General features: G+C 52.0%; 1 protein-coding gene across 1 annotated transcript in view; it reads right to left on the bottom strand.

The window, feature by feature from the left end:
- Positions 1-2996: 2996 nt before the first annotated feature.
- The window catches only part of LOC127031587 (rho GTPase-activating protein 39-like), a 130854-nt gene continuing 115855 nt past the window's right edge, over positions 2997-17995 (bottom strand). The window contains exons 6-10 of the mRNA XM_050918603.1: positions 12495-12568; positions 10671-10870; positions 8761-8852; positions 6989-7158; positions 2997-6638 (exon numbers count right to left, since the gene is read on the bottom strand). Of these exons, the coding sequence (XP_050774560.1) occupies positions 6444-6638; positions 6989-7158; positions 8761-8852; positions 10671-10870; positions 12495-12568 (731 nt within the window). The 3' untranslated portion in view covers positions 2997-6443. The remainder of the gene's footprint in view (positions 6639-6988; positions 7159-8760; positions 8853-10670; positions 10871-12494; positions 12569-17995) is intronic.

Raw genomic sequence — 17995 nt, 5'->3', positions numbered from 1 at the left:
TTGCTTTTGCGACACAGTACCCCAAGTGGGGCTGCAATGGTATTTATTGTAGGCATCACGTTACTGGAGCTACAAACTTTAACACATAAATTGGGCTTCTTCACTCCTGAAGGAAAATCAGCTCTTTTCTATAGGAGAGGCCCCCTGCCTCAGGTTCTCCAGTGTGAACGGCCTCTGCAGACAGAGGGCCAGGGATGGACTGGGTGTCTGATTCTTCCTCAGCATCCAAGCCCTGATGGAATTCTGCCTCCTTGGGCTAGCTAGCGCGTCTCTCCAAGCCTGGCTGGATTCTTTGTCCAGCCGAGGCATCCTGACTCAGGGAATGGCATCCTCATCTCGGGGTGTACAGCTCACTGGGATGGTGCTTTTGGCCCACAAATATACTCAATGCTTGTGTAATCGAGGCTGACTCTGTCCCTCCTTGAGGGGCTGGACCACTTAGAGGTTTGGGAGTCTGCTCCAGCCTCCCAGCTAAGGAAGCTGTTCTTGAGTTCAGGCAGTAGAGGCTTATGCTCTGAGGTCCTCCAGGGCTTGTTCCCCCCAAAGTTCAGCTGCCATTTGGAACATAGCTTCGACAACCTGGAAATCTAAGCGCACAAGTGTGACTCTTCCATTTGTCGGACTCTGGGCCCTGCCTCCACCTCCTTAGGGGCTGATGTTGATTCAGGCCTTTTTACCTGGGCATGTACATGGCCACTTGAGCACCTGACAACCTTTAGTGTATTTCTCATCCCTGCACTCCTGGAAGGCAGGGTAGGATTATTATCCTTTTTTACAGATGGGAAGCTGGAGCACTGAGAGGCTAAATGGCTTTCCTGAGGTCACACAAATCTGTGGTTGAGCTGGGAATGGAGCCCAGGTCTCTTGAGGCTTAGTCCCGTGCTCTGGCCACTAGACCATCCTTCCTAGACCTGTGTTTGCTCAGCCAATCTATCCTGCCTCAGGGCTGATGTCAGGGGGCAGGCCTTCCTGAGATCTCTGCCTCACACACACCTACCCACGGGCTGGCAGGTTAGAGGTTCTGCACTTTTGTAATTCAGAACCACATTTTTAAGGCTGCCCAAAGCACCTGCCATGGAACATTTCACATTTAACAATTCCCTGCATTAGAATTACTTTTCCTCCTCAAAAACAGGAAAAAAAGGAGGAAGACCATTTAGAAGTGCTAAGACCGGCTCAGCAGGTGGCACTGCTACACAGAATCTTCCAAGTTCTCTTTCACAGCATATGAACAAACGCTCAGTCCTGGGAAGAAACGGTTACTTACTGGAACTGTGGTTCTTTGAGATGTGATGCAGACGTGTATTCTCGTTAGGTGTGCACATGCCGAGTGCACCTGAGTTGGGGAAACTGCCCCATGGTACCCACAGAAGAATGGCGTTTGTGCCGAGTGGCCGTGGCGCCTCCTCTAGCTATATGAGGTAGTGCCGTCCCAACCCCTCTCCGTTACTTCACATAGAAAGCCCATGAGAAGAGCCTCTAGTGCAGATGGAGTGGTAGCTGAATTGTGGAATACACGTCTGCATCACATCTCAAAGAACCACAGTTACAGTCACCGTTTAGTCTTCTTCGAGAGGATGCAGCCGTGTAGTCTACAGAGGTGACTCACAAGCAGTGCCTCTCCCAGGAGATGGGGCTCAGAGTCTACTTAAATAAGGATTGCAGGACTGCCCTTCTGAAGTTTGCGTCTGCTCAGGAAGATGCGGTAATGGTGTAATGGTTCATAAAAGAATGTATGTACGGCTACGTAACAGCCCTGCAAATGAGCAATATGCAAATGTCAGTGAGGAATGCTATTGATGTTGCTTGCGCTCTTGTTGAATGAAGCTGCTGAGGAGGCATAGCCAAAGTTATCTCATAGTCTTGATACAAGATGTCGCCCATTTAGAGACGGTCTGTGAAGAGACTGCTTGACCCTTTATGCAGTCTGCATATGACACAAACAGGCGAGGCAAAACAAGAAATGGTTTAGTTGTAGCCAGACAGAAGGCTAGACGTCGCCTAACGTCCAGAATTGGGAGATGCTGCTTCTATGGAGATGAATGCGTTTTAGGAAAAAACACAGGTAAATATGCTGCCTGGTAAATGGAAAGACCACTTAAGACAAAGATTTTGGGTGTGGTCATAAAGTTATCTTGTCTTTGGAGAATTGCGTATCAGAACCTGCAACTCACACACCCGCCTTGCAGATGTAATCGCTACCAGCCAAGCAATTTTCTGACACAAGAGGGGCAGTGGACAAGACAGTAGGGGCTCAAATGGAGATTGCATCAGAGCTGCCCTGTATTTAGGTCCCACAAAGGAAACGGCTCTTGGGACTAGAGGATATAGACAGAAATGCCATTTTAGGAATCTCATCACCAGGGCATTAGAGAAGACTGATTTTCCCTGAACAGGGAAAGAACCACATAAAAAAACTCTTCTATTTCACTACATAGGCCATTCTGGGAGAGGACTTCCTACTGTTGAGCAGGACTTGTTGAATGACCAGCAAACACTGCTCCTCTTCTTCATTCAGCCACGCAGCAGCCGCCCCGTGAGATGCAGGGAGCTGGGTGCAGGATGCAAGGTACAGGCTGTGATTCTGAGCAAGGAGGTCAGGATGGAGAGGAAGCTGTACGGGAGGCTGAATCAACAGCATGACAAAATCAGAGAACCAGCACTGTCACAGCCAAGCCAGGGCAATGAGCATGAGCTTGGCCCAATTTGCCTTCAGTTTGAGGATGACCTGAGGGATGATCGGGTTTGGGGTAAAACAGGAAGGGGTTTCTTTGGGGTGGAGCCTGCTCCAGAATGTGCTCTTGGAGCCCAAGAGCCATCTCTGACTCACTGAGGGCCTCAATACTGAAGCGAGTCACATGGCTTGTTCGAGCAGGCACTGCTTCAGGTAAAGGTCCTGAGCCACCCTTCTTAAATGATCCGCACCGAGACAGAGCAAGCAGTGCGAGAATCGCTCCTCTGCACGAAGGACGACGTTTAAACCTGGTGTGGTCCTCTCTGAGGGAAACAAACTTCCTCTAACACTAAGGGTACTACGAAGCATATACAACAAGAAAACTAAACTAAACTATTTGCGAGGTTATGAGGCTACAACCACACAGAGCACTGACACCAGCCACGGGCAGTGAGAAGGAACTGAGGGGGGTCAGGGCAGTGCTGCCTCATATAGCCAGGGGATGGGCCACAGCCACAGGGTGCAAGCACTGCCCCTCTACGGGTACTGCTAGGCAATTTCTCTGGCGTGCTGGCATGCACACACCTAAGTGGAATACACAGCTGCATCTGTTAGAAGGAGACAAGCTGGTGTTGTGCATTGCTCACTTTGTTCTGACTAGAGGGAGCTGTATGAGCCCAGGAGTTTGCTCTCGGTGCTGGTCTCTGACTGGAGTCAATTCTTGATGCAGAGTTAATCCCTGGGAAGCAGGTGTAGAGCCGAGATTCCTGGAAGAAGGGATGCTGTTTGACATGCATGCTGTTTGACATCCTCTGTTCCAGGACACGTGTGTGTAAATAAAACAAAATTACATGTAAACCATTCCCAGATTCTACATCACTGATTTCTCCTCCAACAGGAGCCCAAGCAGCAAGGCCCCATAATCTTCTACTGGCAGGTAGAGCGGCAAAACTATAACTACAATGAAGAAAATGTAAATCTTTCATGCTCTCATACCTGAAAGGGCTGAAGAGATTTAAACTTTGACACACACAAATTTACTACAGAGCCCAAGCCTGGGATATTTCAGCCACGCAAGATGAGTAGCAGAGTTGTTACAGGGAACTGCTCTAATATTCATCATGTAGAATAGCACAGCAAAATGGGATTACTACATTCTTAAGGCAACTCCAGAGAGGGAGCAGCTCCAGAATACAGACTGTTCCCAGCTTTCTTCTTGCAACAGGGATGGGGAAGAAATCCAGAGGACCCCACACAACCTTCTGAGTTTAAGCAGCAGCCTGTGTCCATCTGAGAATGCTCACATCACAGCTCATCCACCACCCACGGGCATGTCCACCGAAAAAGGAAGCTCCACGCGGATGAACGAAGCTTAAAAAATGCACAGGAGGGATGGGGGTTCGCCACTGCATTTTTAATGACTCAGGTAACGGAGGAGACGCTGCTTCACTGGGTTCACATTTACAAACTGACTGGCAAAAAGAAAACAATATCCAGTGTAATTTCTTAGCCTATTTTACAGCCCTGGCAAAAAGCGTTGATCTAGACAGCAGCAAATATCTATCTGCTACACCGAAGGGCAAGGAAGAATTTGAGTCATTGTCCACAATGTAGTTAGCTGCAGTTGACAGCCCTGGGACAGGTGTGTGTCTACAACCCAATGAAAGGGGATCTTGAGCCAGGCATGAGCAAACATTCCAGCTAATTTGAGGTGAGGATGTGACACCCTGAGCACTGTTTAACAATTTCAATTTCCCAGTGACTCAGGGCTGGCACCTGAACTGCACAGACCATTCAGGGTGGAAGCAGCTGTATAAATTCGACACCCTCTTCTGGAAGCCAGAGGAGCTGACTTGCTTCCTAGCTCTGCAGCGGGGTGAGATTGGGAAGCAGCCCCTCCCTGCACCTTTCTGGCACCCAGGATAGCCTGATCAGTTGTGACCAGAGGAGCAGGGCTTTCCTGACCCCAGTATACCAGCACCTCGCATCTGGTACAAGGAGAAGCACCTTGGCCCCTGGTTCTACAGGGCACACGCCAAACTCTGGCTGAAGATCTTGCACCCCAGGGCTCCCTGACTCATAAACTTCATAAGCTACAAGTGTTCCGAGCTCCCTGTATGTGTCACACCGACTGTCTGAAACCTGTGCTCAGTCATGAGCAGAGAGTAGCCTTTAAATGCATCTGCCAGCTGTAAGTTAGCCCACTGCAGCTCTGGCTCGCAAATGGTTTACGCTTAGCAGAAGGCTGCCTTGTATACAGCACCTATACGGCTGGGACGAGGGGAGTCTGCAGGCACAAGAGTGAATATGGCTTTGGATACCACTGGCAGGTGTAGTGCTGTACAAACAGCCACAAGGCTCAGAGATCTGGCCCATAACAGGCCTGCCGCTGGTAGAGAAACTGCTTAAAAAAGAACAGTCGCGGCACTGGACACCACGTAATCAGGAGTTACAGTCTGCGAAGGAATGTGTGACTGGCTGGAGGCCAAGGGGAAACCCACATGCTCCCATTAAGCAGCCTCAGAAAGATACCCCTTCCTTGCTGCAACTCACCACTCTCGCTGGCCCAAAGCAAGCCCAGAGTATTTATGGCACTAACAAATACAGTCAGCCACAGCCTTTCGGACACCACCCCAGCCAGCCAGCCTCCTCACCAGCAAGGCTCTGAAACACACCAGCTGCTCTGGCTTGCTATTCTGGTTTAACGGCTTACGCAGCACGCTGCCTTGGCGGTAATGGGGACGCAGTGGGCAGAACGCATGGGTGACTCCTGGGCCGCGGCAGACAGAGGATAGGGCTTGGTGTAGCAAGCCCTCTCATGCCTCCTAGCACAACCCTAGCGATCGCTTGTTACCAGTAAGCGTCCTCCCCATCCACTAGAGAGCGTGTCGGTCTTCCAGCCTGGAGGAGCGGCGCGTGGTGCTAGTCCAGGGTGGCAATCCGCCACCTTTCTAGCTCTCTGACACACAGGCCAGTGAGCTGCTGCTTGTCATATACCAGTGCCAAAGACCTCCATGGCCATTCTGGGGGGACTGGCCAAACACAGAAGACCCCTGACATCTTTCACCTCATCCTAGGAGATGGAGAAGGGGTGGTCCTATGACCTCAGGGAGTCCCCCATACTTGGGGAGTCTCTCCTGGCTGTTCAAGTAGGATTAAGTCAGCACGAAACAGCCCTAGGGGGCCAGGTGTCTCTGTAGACATTGCCAGGCAGAGGGGAAGCAGACCGTGGGTTACCTGGGGTGTTCCTGCAATGGATACAGCCCTTATTGCCTCCTTATGGCTGGGGCGGGAATGGAAGGGACACTAAATCCCTGCCCTGACCATGTCTCCTGAGCCCCAGTCACCCACCCTTCGCACTAAGGCACATCAATAAGGGTGTCAGACCCACAGTCCTAATCAGTTCCCTGGCGGAAGCCTCTGCTCCAGCTTGCAACCCTGATTTGGAGTGGCAGGTGCAGCAGCTTCCCCACTCCCAGTGACACAGGAGCCACTGGGTGACAGCGCTAAGCATGGCCTGACAGAGCCAGCACCACACTCCAGACTCCCTAGCCCTGGCCAGCCACACTGCCCGCGAGCCCTGAGCCCTCCCATGCTCCCCCTGTTTACACTGATGCTGATGTGACAACAGGAACGATGGTAGAAATCCTAGAGCCGGGAACCAGAGCATGGAGCGGGCATTCTGCACCCTTGTGCTGTCTCTGGTGACGAGTCCTTGGGGGGACCGGCCCTCGTGCTCTCCTCCCCACAGCCCTAGGAGGCTAGACCCTCACACCACCCCTCTGATGAAGCTAGTGTCCAAGTGCACAATGAGCATGCGCACGAAGGACATCTCCTTGCGGGTGTTCTCGAAGATGACCCGGGGGTCGTCGGACTGACAGCGCAGGCAGTTTGGGGCCATCACCATGGCCAGGTTATTCACATCCATCTTCGTCTTGCCCACATTAGACGGCTGAGCAAAGATCTGTGAGGTGAGAGGAGGAGATTCAGCCAGAACAATGGGGCAAAGGTGAGAAGCAGCCAGGCCCATGGAACCAGACCTCGCTCCGGGGGGTCAGCTGGAGCACGAGGCTGCAGACAATGCTTCTCAACATGGAAATCCTCCAGCATGCATGTGGGGCCGGAGGACGGGAGCCTCACCATGGTCAGAGGATTTCACAGGGCGACCCTTGGGGCTTGGGAGGGACCAGCCCTGCTCCATGTCAAACCGGGCTGGGAATTAACACATTCTGCTCATGAAATAAGAGGCAAGACTCCCAGAGCCGAAGCCCCCAGCACACGGCTGGGGAGAGAGGCAGAGGGAGGGGTTCTCACCTGGAGGAAGTGGATGAGGTAACACAGGACCAGTCGGTTGAGCTCTGGCAGAAGCTGCACCACAGCCACGGCAGCGGCGGGGTTCTCGTAGCTGCTGATGCACTCTCTGTAGAACTGCTGGGGGATGACGGGCTCCTCCAGCTCCCGGTACCACAGCTTCAGCAGGGAGGCTGGGAGGGAAGGCAGAACGGGGGAGAGGGGCATGAAAACAGGCCAACACGCGTACCCCAGCCAGGACATGAGTTACACTCCGTAATCTCCTGCAGTCTGACAGGACACAGCAGCACAACCAGGCCGATCCTGGGTCATGCTGACAAACCGCAAGGGCGCTGCGGGCACAGTGAAATGACTTGAGTGGGAATTTGCCAAGAGCTACCCTGGTGAAAGTAACACAGGATCTTTGCTGCCCCAGCATTTCCAACTCTCTTGATTTCATTACGTCTCACGATGTTTGATGTTGTTCTTAAAGCCCCAGCTGCTGAGTCAGGAGCCTGCAGCAGAGCAACTCCCACTTAAAATGAGTCTGGCCTCCTGGTTGCAGAGAACAGCTTGAAAGTGTACAGCCTAAGGGCTCAGCCAGCAGAAAGCCAAGAACCAGGACTCTGCACTGCTTACACTGAAGCCAGCCTCATGATTTGTGGGGCTTACAATATTGCTGACCACAGGGGAATTCTGATTGGATCTCCGAGCGCCTGCCTCTCAGTACCCAGCTGACACCAGCCGAAGAACCTCCTCAGTTATTCTGTGGAGTGGAAAGTACCACCTACTGAATCACTTGAGCAGTTCAATGCTCACTGGTGTCTTTCATCCAAAATTATATCATGTGGTCGCCTGCAAAAGTAGGGACTGGAGTCAGGGACCCAGGAGTCCCTTCCTGTCCTCTGTTCCAAGGACCTGCCAGGCTCAGCCCTGCCTCGCTGCCAATCTCTGACAAGATCAGACCCTGAGGTGGGGTGGCTGAGGGCAGATTGTGCTTGGGTTGGGAAACTACCGGGTGTGACATTAGGGAGAAAAGCAGACAAGAATCAAAATGCTGCTCCTAAGGACAGCTGTGTCTGCAGCACCCGCGTGCGGGGTCCTGCACCTGCCCCCCACCCCGCCGCGTCCGCAGCGCCCGCGTGAAGGGTCCTGTGCCTGCCCACCACCCAGCCGCGTCTGCAGCGCCCGAGTGCAGGGTCTTGCGCCTGCCCCCCACCCAGCCACGTCTGCAGCGCCCGCGTGCAGGGTCCTGCACCTGCCCACCACCCAGCCGTGTCTGCAGCACCCGCGTGCAGGGTCCTGCGCCTGCCCACCACCCAGCCACGTCCGCAGCGCCCGCGTGCAGGGTCCTGCGCCTGCCCGCCACCCAGCTGTGTCCGCAGCGCCCAAGTGCAGGGTCCTGCATCTGCCCACCACCCAGCCACGTCCGCAGCACCCGCGTGCAGGGTCTTGTGCCTGCCCCCCACCCAGCCACGTCCGCAGCACCCGCGTGCAGGGTCTTGTGCCTGCCCCCCACCCAGCCATGTCCGCAGCGCCCGAGTGCAGGGTCCTGCATCTGCCCACACCCAGTCACGTCTGCAGCGCCCGCGTGCAGGGTCCTGCGCCTGCCCGCCACCCAGCCGTGTCCGCAGCGCCCGCGTGCAGGGTCCTGCGTCTGTCCACCACCCAGCCACGTCCGCAGCGCCCGAGTGCAGGGTCCTGCGTCTGCCCACCTTGGAAGCTTTGCCTTGGAAGCACACTGCACACATTATTCTAGACTAGCCCATAGCTACATGGCTATCCAGTCCTCATACCTGGTATATTGGGATCACTGAGGTTGTTGGGGATCCTCCATTGATCCACCTGCAGTTTCAATGCGTTGACTTCATCAATGTCGCCAGGTACTCTGAAAGCAAACCCAGAAATACAGCAACCGGACTTGGAGTCCAAATGGACTGCAGAGCAAGCCGCCTTGGCGGAGGAAGAGAGCAGACATGGGTGTGAGACTCTCACTGGGAGGAGCCCTGCGGAGCTGAATTTGCAGGCTAGCGACACTCACAGAAACATTTACTCAGCAAGACTTTGCTGTTTTTTATCCAAGTCAACTTCAAATGGCCCTTCAGAACCGCCCGCCAGTCTCTCCCAGTCGGAGCTGCTAGTTTCCTGATGCCACGCTTCCAGCAGTAGGTCGGTCTGATGGTACAGAGTAGGTCTGGGGGATGCAGTGATTCTGAAAGCTTCTTTCAGACCAGGTCAGTATTTTAACGGGGTAATTGACGAGTGGGACTCCACTACAGTTCTTAATCATACATTTACAGAACTTAGCTTACAAGCTCATTAAATCTCCCCTTTCTCACATGGGAGCTGAATTTGCAAAGTCCTACTCACCATCAAGACTGAAGCATCCTATGTGCTGAACTAGTCTGCATGAGTTCAGTGATTTGTAATCACATGTAACAGGTAGGGAGTATTTTACGTGGCCCTGCAATCTGCCTTTGCACAGAGGCTATTTAGGGAGATCCATAGTTTGGTAATTACCAGTAACTGCTTTCAAATTGTTCATCACTTGCCATACCTGAGGGAGAAGCAATGATTAGGGCTACTGTGCTAAGGTCACTGCCAGATGCTTAGTTAACCGATATTGAAGTGCTGAGCATGGAAGCTAGAGCTACCCCAGTGACTAGCCAGCGAAATCCCTCCTGGGGTTCAGAGTGCAAGGCCTCCTTGCAGGTCCCTGCTGTTACCGGCAGCAATAACATGGAAACAGGAATACAAGCACCCAGCAGCTCCGCCCCTTCCCTCCCAGGGATGTGCAAGTTCATCCATATAGCGAGGCTGGCACCAGCTTCAGTCTGTCTATAGGATCTGTCTATTTTAGGCTTTCCTGCAGAGCCCTTTCCTGTGGATTACACTGTCCAGTGAGACACAAGAATTATGGTGCTTTGCCGAACTTCAGCCCCCGTTTTGTGCCAGAAGAATTTGCGGTTAGTATCACACTCTCTCTGCCAGGATTTTGTGTGGCTCAGGGCAGCGACACATGGCATCTCTAGACGCGGCTGGACAGAAGACACCTTGCAGAGCCAGCATGATACCACCCCAGGCCCCTGCCAAGCCTCACTAATGCTGCTGGGGAAGGATGACCTTTGCCGGAATGTCTGCCTGGCCATCCCAGGCTCTGCCTCACTCCCAGAGCAGTCGAACCACAATCACTTCATCAACTGAAAGTGCAACACTGTGCCAGGTGCTCTTGAGATTCACCCACTGTCCCAAGCAGCTCAAATCATTCAAAGTGTGTCTGCAGAAGAAAACCTCTCCTGTGATGCATGCTAAGGGACCAATGCCCCTTTGGGGGACTGCTGGCAGCATGTTCCTGAAACACATCTCTGTGAGTGGGGCTGATCCTGCTGGAATAGCAGGGTTCTGCTGACTCACTGGTGCAGGCGGCTCGTTACCCCAGCCGCAGAGAAAGAGAGGTCGGAGGAAGCCCCAGGCAGAGTGCCAGGGTTGGGACAGCTGGTGCAAGGGAACCATTATGGTGTGGCAGCCAGAGGTTTAGGTGGGTCTGTAGTACTGGAGAGGTGACTTTCTGCTGATTGTGGGAGTGTGGTTTTGGGTGGGACAGGGACAGCTTCTGCTTGTACACCCCATTCTGACTGGTTTGAAATGTGAATGGAGCCAGAGTTCTATTCTACTCAGCCAAATAGACACCATCCCTAAAGCTCACCTGAATATTCCTTCAGTCTGTTCTCCCCCCAGGGCCAGGACTTGTTGAGACAGCTGTATCTGTACCCAAGGCAGCTTGTTCCCCGGATACATGTTCTGCTGCCGTGACATGATTTCCTCCAGAGAGCTGCCGAACAGCGATGGCGTCACAATGGCATTTCTGGCATGTGTTATCTCCTCTATCGTTGGTTTACGGAGGCCCTGAGGGCACAGAAAATATCTATGAACTCAAGCTATAATGTCGCACCTCTGGGAGATCAGCCACGTGCAGGCAGAGGCAGTGAGCAGCCCTATGGCATGCAGGCCATGGCTCACGTGGACAATAACCAGATGGCCCCAGGATCATGTGCTTACAGGAAGTCCTCACTGCAACAGAATCCCCATTATGCAAAGGGCACGTGCAAGGACCAGGAGCTTGAACATGTTAGGCCCCAGGAGAGTGGGGAGGCTGCCGGCTGTGGGTCGGAGAGATTTCGGGGTGGCTCTAGTGTTACTTTCTGATTCTGTTGCCATGTTCTGATCTTTTCTATTTGGGAAATATTCCTGCTTTCCCTGCATCCCTGCCAGGATCCACAGTGTTGGGGCAGCAGCAGGCATAAGCCCCGTTCTGGGGATGGGCTGTGAACAGGTGCTGCTGCAGGGCAGCAGGGGGCACACAGTCATTATAGCAGCTATTTCATTCAAATACCTCTTGGCAATGGAACATGGGAAAACAAACATTCCAAACGCAGAGGCGAATTCCAGGTGATCTCCATTTCCAGGGGATCTTCGTGTGTCCATCTTTCGCCATGTAGAAGCCTGATTTTCAGAGGCACTGGGCACCTCTGAAAATCAGGCTCCAGATGGCTCTAGCTGGACACCCAAAACCCATGGTTTCTGGAGAATGTTGACAAAGAAACTGACTTAATCTTACATTAGAGAGACAAGGTGGGTGAGGTAATCTCTTTTACTGGCCCAACTTCTATTAATTTCACATGGCAAAGGGGGAAATTAAACCACCTCTAGCCTTCAAGGTTGAGGAGGGGTAAAAGAATAGTTTGGAAATATCCCTCTGACTGCCTGGAGTGCCACAGACAGAGCTCCGTCTGGAGCTGTGTGGAACATGTACCGGGGTACATTTCCTGTCCTGCCAGGGGGCTGGGCCCCTGCTACCACCGGACGGATGGGTCAGCTCCTCCTCCCTCTCCACGGAGCCCTCACTGCGCAGAGACCCCCAGGGAAATGTGACAAAGTCCATCCTCTCTGGGATCCATTCCTCAGGACAGGTGCTGCTGGAGGGCAGGCTGCATGAGAAGCATGGGGCTCCATGGGGGGGGCAGGAAGTGGGCTGTTCCTGGCCCTCCCCCTTCCAGGAATGTTTAAAATGAGACCCACGCCTGCTTGCGGGGAAATGCAGTTGCCAGCCCCACATGAACTGTCGGTGGTGAAGCGGGAGAGCATCCCCTCCCCCCCAGGGGATGGGCAGTTCCTGCTCCATGCAGCGCCTGCTCCTCCCAGGGAAAGCTGAGCACTGTGTTTGCCACACGGGCCAGGAATAGTCCCCTACAGGACCTGCCCGCTGGGCCCCATGAGCACTCTGCACGCCCTGCTGGTAACACCCAGGCAGGGTGCTATCAGGGAAACAGAATCTGGGAGTCAGGCCTCACCCACTGTGTGGCCGTGAATCCCCTCACCCCCTGCAGCCTGGTTCCCACCTCTAACACAGGACAGGAGCCCGGGGACCTGAAGGAACCCATTAGTGTCTGGTGTGCTGGAGACCGCGAGTGCTGGAGAAGGCAACGTGAGATGTTAGAAAAAAGTCTCCAGGGCACAGTAGGTGCCTCACCTTCTTGCCCCCAGTAACCGCCACCTTCTGCAGCTTCCGGTAACAGAACCTGGCATACGTGCTGATGGCCAAACCTAGGGGAGAGAGAGACATGCCACTCAGTCCCATGGCGCTGCCAGACCCCCAGAAGAAAAATGCTGTCACCACGAATACTGGGTGCTGGGGGTTCTCTTGGCAGGGCCAAAGAGCTGGGCTCCGCACCCCAGGAAGGGCAGGAACCTGTACTTGCAAAACACCCCAACACCTCCCCCTACTTTCCCTGAGATACGAGTCTGGAGGGGCACCATTCCCTTACTGGACACCAAAATTAACAAGTCCTTCCTCAAGTGCTGCAGGTGTGTTGCAAGAGCCTCTGCATTTCTTTCAACAGCTGCTCCTAGCCGAATAACCTGGGAGCAGTCTAGTGCCACTGCCCTGGGTTCAGCCCAGTGCCCTGTACCCTCCTGGCCCCACGGGCAGCATGGCAGTCCGAGCCTGCTGGCAGTGCCATTAGAAGTTCAGTCCCTGGGGCTCATGGTGCTCTGTGTTCCGGCTCAAAGCACCTGGATCTGACCCTTGCATCTCACCGCTGAGGGCTCCCAATGCTCCAAGCACTAATTGCCACCCCGCTGCACAGCTGCTTTGATCATCTGAACACACTATGTGCACCCAGAAGAGCGCAGATGTCTGGCTCCACATCCCCTTCGGCAGGCACCAGCCTAGCTGAGTCTGGCGCACTCTGACTGTACATGCACCCTGCCAAAGGAACGTCTGCAAACACAGCTCATTCTCCAAGTCAGATGTAGGGTAAGCGCCCTGGGCATGTATCACTGGCAGGGCGCACGGAGCTGGCCAATGCAGAGGCTGGGCAGAGGGCCCTGCCCAAAGAACAAACCTTTCCTTAGCCTGAGCCCTCGATGAAGAACAAGCATCATCTACATGCAGAGGGAGAGATCCCTTCCCTTGCCCCTGGTTCTTGCCTTCACGTCTCTTTTCACCAGGATAAAGAGCTGGGAACCCAACTGAGTCAGCACATGCACTAATGACTCCAGTTTCATTATCGTTCAGCCCTGGGAGCTGGCTCCAAGGCTCGAGCTGTGGAGCAGAGGGTTTGTTTACAGAAGGGGGCGTGGGCTAGAAATATATATATATACTGTCAACAGACAAAAAGGAGCCATTTTGTAACTGGCTTCTCCTAACTCTGTCTGCCTAATAAAGAATCACCCAGGGCATTTGGGGAAGACGATATTGTTCATTGATTAATTTAACCCAGGAAAGTTACATGACACAAACATCAAAAGGATTTTTACTGTGTGAATCCTTAGAGCTGCATAAACACTGGATGGAATAAAACCACCCTGAGTATTCATTTGTTGTTTTAATCGGCTGCATGCCCCACTGATCTTTATTTTCTGCAAATATTCTAGTAAACAAACTTTACTGGTGCAAAGAATCTCCAGATGTGAATTCTGAACTCAAACATTCACAGAAAGAGAATTGCAAAACTAGCAAACAACATGCAAACTGCAAATTGTGGATTTTACACATGAAGATGCAATTTGAAGTTCAAACTTTTATTGGTTAGCTACATAATTCATCCAGTCAGGTACAGAAACAATGCCTGACTCTTATGTAACCCAAATTTCATATGACCCAACATTTCAAATAGGAACTTCAAATTTCAAGTATGCACAAAGTACCATTTGCCAAAGACCAAGAATTATTCACTGGAGAAATGAGTGAATAATTTCAAACAGCAAATAAACGTGCAAGTGTTCACCATTTGCTCACAATCAACTCCCAAGCAGCGAGGTGAAATTCACAGAATGGCTCATTGCGTAGGCCGGATCCCCTGAGCACTAGTAACTAATGAAGCAGTGATTACAGTGCACTGAGCCAAGGAGCAGACCCACCGGGGACAGACCAAGATGGCTTGTATGGAACGTGCCATAAGTCAAGAACTGTCATTTCAAAAACTCAGTGTAATTTAGCAGCATCAGAGGGCTAGTCTACACTTATAAGGCTGCAGTGGCCAGCTGCGCCGCTGTAGCACTTCAGGGAAGATGTTATCTCCACAGGCAGGAGGGCTTCTCCCATCGGTGCAGGTACTCCACTTCCCCAAGAGGTGGTAGCTCCGTGGACAACAGAAGCCCTCCTGTTCCACGGGAGTTAGGGCGGTGTAACATTGCTCGAGGTATGGGCAACTTAGTTATACTGACTAAGGTCCTAGTGTAGCTCAAGCCTTAGACATGAAGACCTCCTGCAATCTTCCTAGCAAGTGACACATGGCCTGGAACATCAATGCTAGGATTACATTGGTTAAAGACAGGAAGGGAAACCTTCATATGTTTACTTGAAATTAGAGGCCTCTGGACCTTAGACTTTCTGCTTTACTTGATTTTACAGGCACTAGCCTTGTACGCTGGGACTTTCAATCCTGCAAAAGGAGCTGATGGGCACAGGCAGCAAGACCCGGCTCATGGAGTTACAGGTACAAATGTTTGTCCTGGTCTAAACTACGTGTTTAACGCTGCACCCGTCCACACAACGAGGCCCTTTATATCAGTATAAAGGGCTCTTTAAACCAGTTTCTGGACTCCTCCCCGACGAGAGGAGTAGCGCTGAATCGGTATTACCATATCGGATTAGGGTTAGTGTGGCCGTAAATTGATGGTATTGGCCTCCGGGCGGTATCCCACAGTGCACCATTGTGACCGCTCTGGACAGCAATCTGAACTCGGATGCAGTGGCCAGGTAGACAGGAAAAGCCCCGCAAACTTTTGAATTTCATTTCCTGTTTGCCCAGCATAGAGCTCTGATCAGCACGGGTGGCGATGCAGTCCCAAATCCAAAAAGAGCTCCAGCATGGACTGTGCGGGAGAGACTGGATCTGACCGCTGTATGGGGAGACAAATCTGTTCTATCAGAGCTCCGTTACAGAAGAGGAAATGCCAAAGCATTTGAAAAAAATCTCCAGGCTATGATACAGAGTCCACAGCACAGTGCTGCGTGACAAGCGTAACGGAAAGCCAAAGAATCAAATGGATGCTCATGGAGGGAGGGAGGGGGAGACTGAGGACGCCAGCTATCCCACAGTCCCCAGCAGTCTCCGAAAAGTATTTGCATTCTTGGCTGAGCTCCCAATGCCTGTAGGGTCAAAACACATTGTCTGGGGTGGTTCAGGGTACAGCTCGTTAATTTACCTCCCTCCCCCCCGTGAAAGAAAAGGGAAAAAAATCGTTTCTTGTCTTTTTTCAATGTCACCCTATGTCTACTGCATGCTGCTGGTAGACGCGATGCTGCGGCAGTGAACAGCAGTATCCTCTCCTTTTCCCTCCCCTCCCCGCTGGCAGATGGTACAATATGAATGCTATCCGTCGTCATCATCAGCCCATGAGTGCTCCTGGCTGGCCTCAGGTGAGGGCAGCTGGGGCGCCTGTGTAAAAATAGGAATGACTAGGAATGACCTCCAATCATTCTCAGTAGATGGTACAGAACGGCTGGTAACCGTCTTCATCATAGCAACTGGGGGCTGAGATCCATCAGCCCCCTCCCTTTCATGTGTAAAGAAAAGATTCTGTACTGCCTGGACTATCATAGCAGCAGGATGCTGGGCTCCTCTCCCCCGCACCGTTTAATGTCCTGCCTGGACTGTCATAGCAGCTGGAGGCTGCCTCCCCCTCATTTTATCTCACTAACAAGTCAGTGTTTCTTACTCCTGCATTCTTTATTACTTCATCACACAAATGGGGGGACACTGCAACAGTAGCCCAGGAGGGTTGTGTCATAAACAGATAGTTAAGGGTTAACGTCTCTTTCACCTGTAAAGGGTTAACAAACAGGGACCCAAACACCTGACCAGAGGACCAATCAGGAAACAAGATACGTTCAAATCTAGGTGGAGGGAAGCCTTTGTTTGTGGGTTTTGGGTTTGAGTGTTGTTCTCTCTGGGTCCTGGACTGGACTAGAGGTGCAACCAGGTTTCTGCCAATCTCCCTGCTACAGTCTCTTCTCTATTCAGAATAGTGAGTAAATAAAAAGGCCGTTATAGTCTTTTAACTTGTTTTTCTTTATTTGCAGATGTGTACTTGCTGGAAGTAGCTTAAATTGTGTTTCTGCTGGAGAAAGCTTCTTTCTATTGTCTATAAGCTATAAAAACCCTGTATATTTACCATCTTGATTACAGAGACAATTTTTATGTTTTTCCTTCTTTATTAAAGTTTTCCTCTTTTTTTTTTTAAATCTAATTGACTTTTTTTTGGTTATCTTTTGTAAGACTCCAGGGAAGGGAGTCTGCACTCACCAGGGAATTGGAGGGAGAAAGGAAAGGGAGGAGGGAAGAAAAACCTGCTCTCTGCGTTTATCTCTGTATCTCTCTCCAGGGAAGAAGGGAGGGGGAAGGTAACATTCCTCTCGGGGTGGTGATTGAAGGAGTTGAATCACGGTGGTCTCCTAGTGTACCCAGGGCGGGAAAGAGCTGGGAGGAAGAAAGGAGGGGGAAGGGAAATGGTTTATTCCCCTTTGTTGTGAGACTCAAGGAATCTGGGTCTTGGGGGTCCCCAGGGAAGGGTTTGGGGGGACCAGAGGGTATCAGGCCCTGGAATTCCTGATTGGTGGCAGCGCTACAGAATCTAAGCTGGTAATTAAGCGTAGAGGACTTTAGGCTAGTACCCATATCCTGGGCGCTAAGGTTCAGAGTTGGGAATTATACTATGACAGTTGGGGAAGCAGGGAAGCAACAGGTGGGGTTGTTGCAGGGGCACCCCCTAGAATGGCATGTCGCTCATCATTTCTGTGGGATCTGACACGGAGCAGCTGTGCTCTCTGGTTCTCTGGTACACTGGTTCTCTAGTACACTTGCACCATATTCTAGGCAGGACTGACTCTATTTTTAGATACCATAAAGGAGGGATTGACTCGGGGAGTCATTCCCATTTTTGTCTTTGCACCCCTGGCCGACCTCAGCCAGGGGCACCCATGACAGCAGCAGACGGTACAGAACAACTGATAACCGTCATCTCATCACCAATTTACAATGGCATGGCAGACGGTACAGAACAACTGATAACCATCTCTGCTATCTTGCAAAGGCAAATGAATGCTGCTGTGTAGCGCTGCAGTACCGCCTCTGTTAGCAACATCCAGTAGACATACGGTGACAGTAAAAAAAACTGAACGGGCTCCATGGTTGCCGTGCTATGGCGTCTGCCAGGGCAATCCAGGGGAAAAGGGCATGAAATGATTGTCTGCCGTTGCTTTCATGGAGGAAGGAAGGAATGACGACATTTACCCAGAATCACCCGCGACACTGGTTTTGCACCATCATGCATTGGGGTCTCAACCCAGAATTCCAATGGGCGGGGGAGACTGCGGGAACTATTGGATAGCTACCCACAGTGCAATGCTCCAGAAATCGACGCTAGCCTCGGACCATGGACGGACACCTCCGAATTAATGTGCTCAGTGTGGCCGCGTGCACTCGACTTTATACAATCTGTTTTACAAAACCGGTTTATACAAAA

Source organism: Gopherus flavomarginatus, chromosome 11 (assembly GCF_025201925.1).
Source record: "Gopherus flavomarginatus isolate rGopFla2 chromosome 11, rGopFla2.mat.asm, whole genome shotgun sequence".
NCBI lineage: Eukaryota > Metazoa > Chordata > Testudines > Testudinidae > Gopherus > Gopherus flavomarginatus.
The sequence above is the reverse complement of the archived record's forward strand: the minus strand, read 5'-3'. Positions and strand labels throughout refer to the sequence as shown.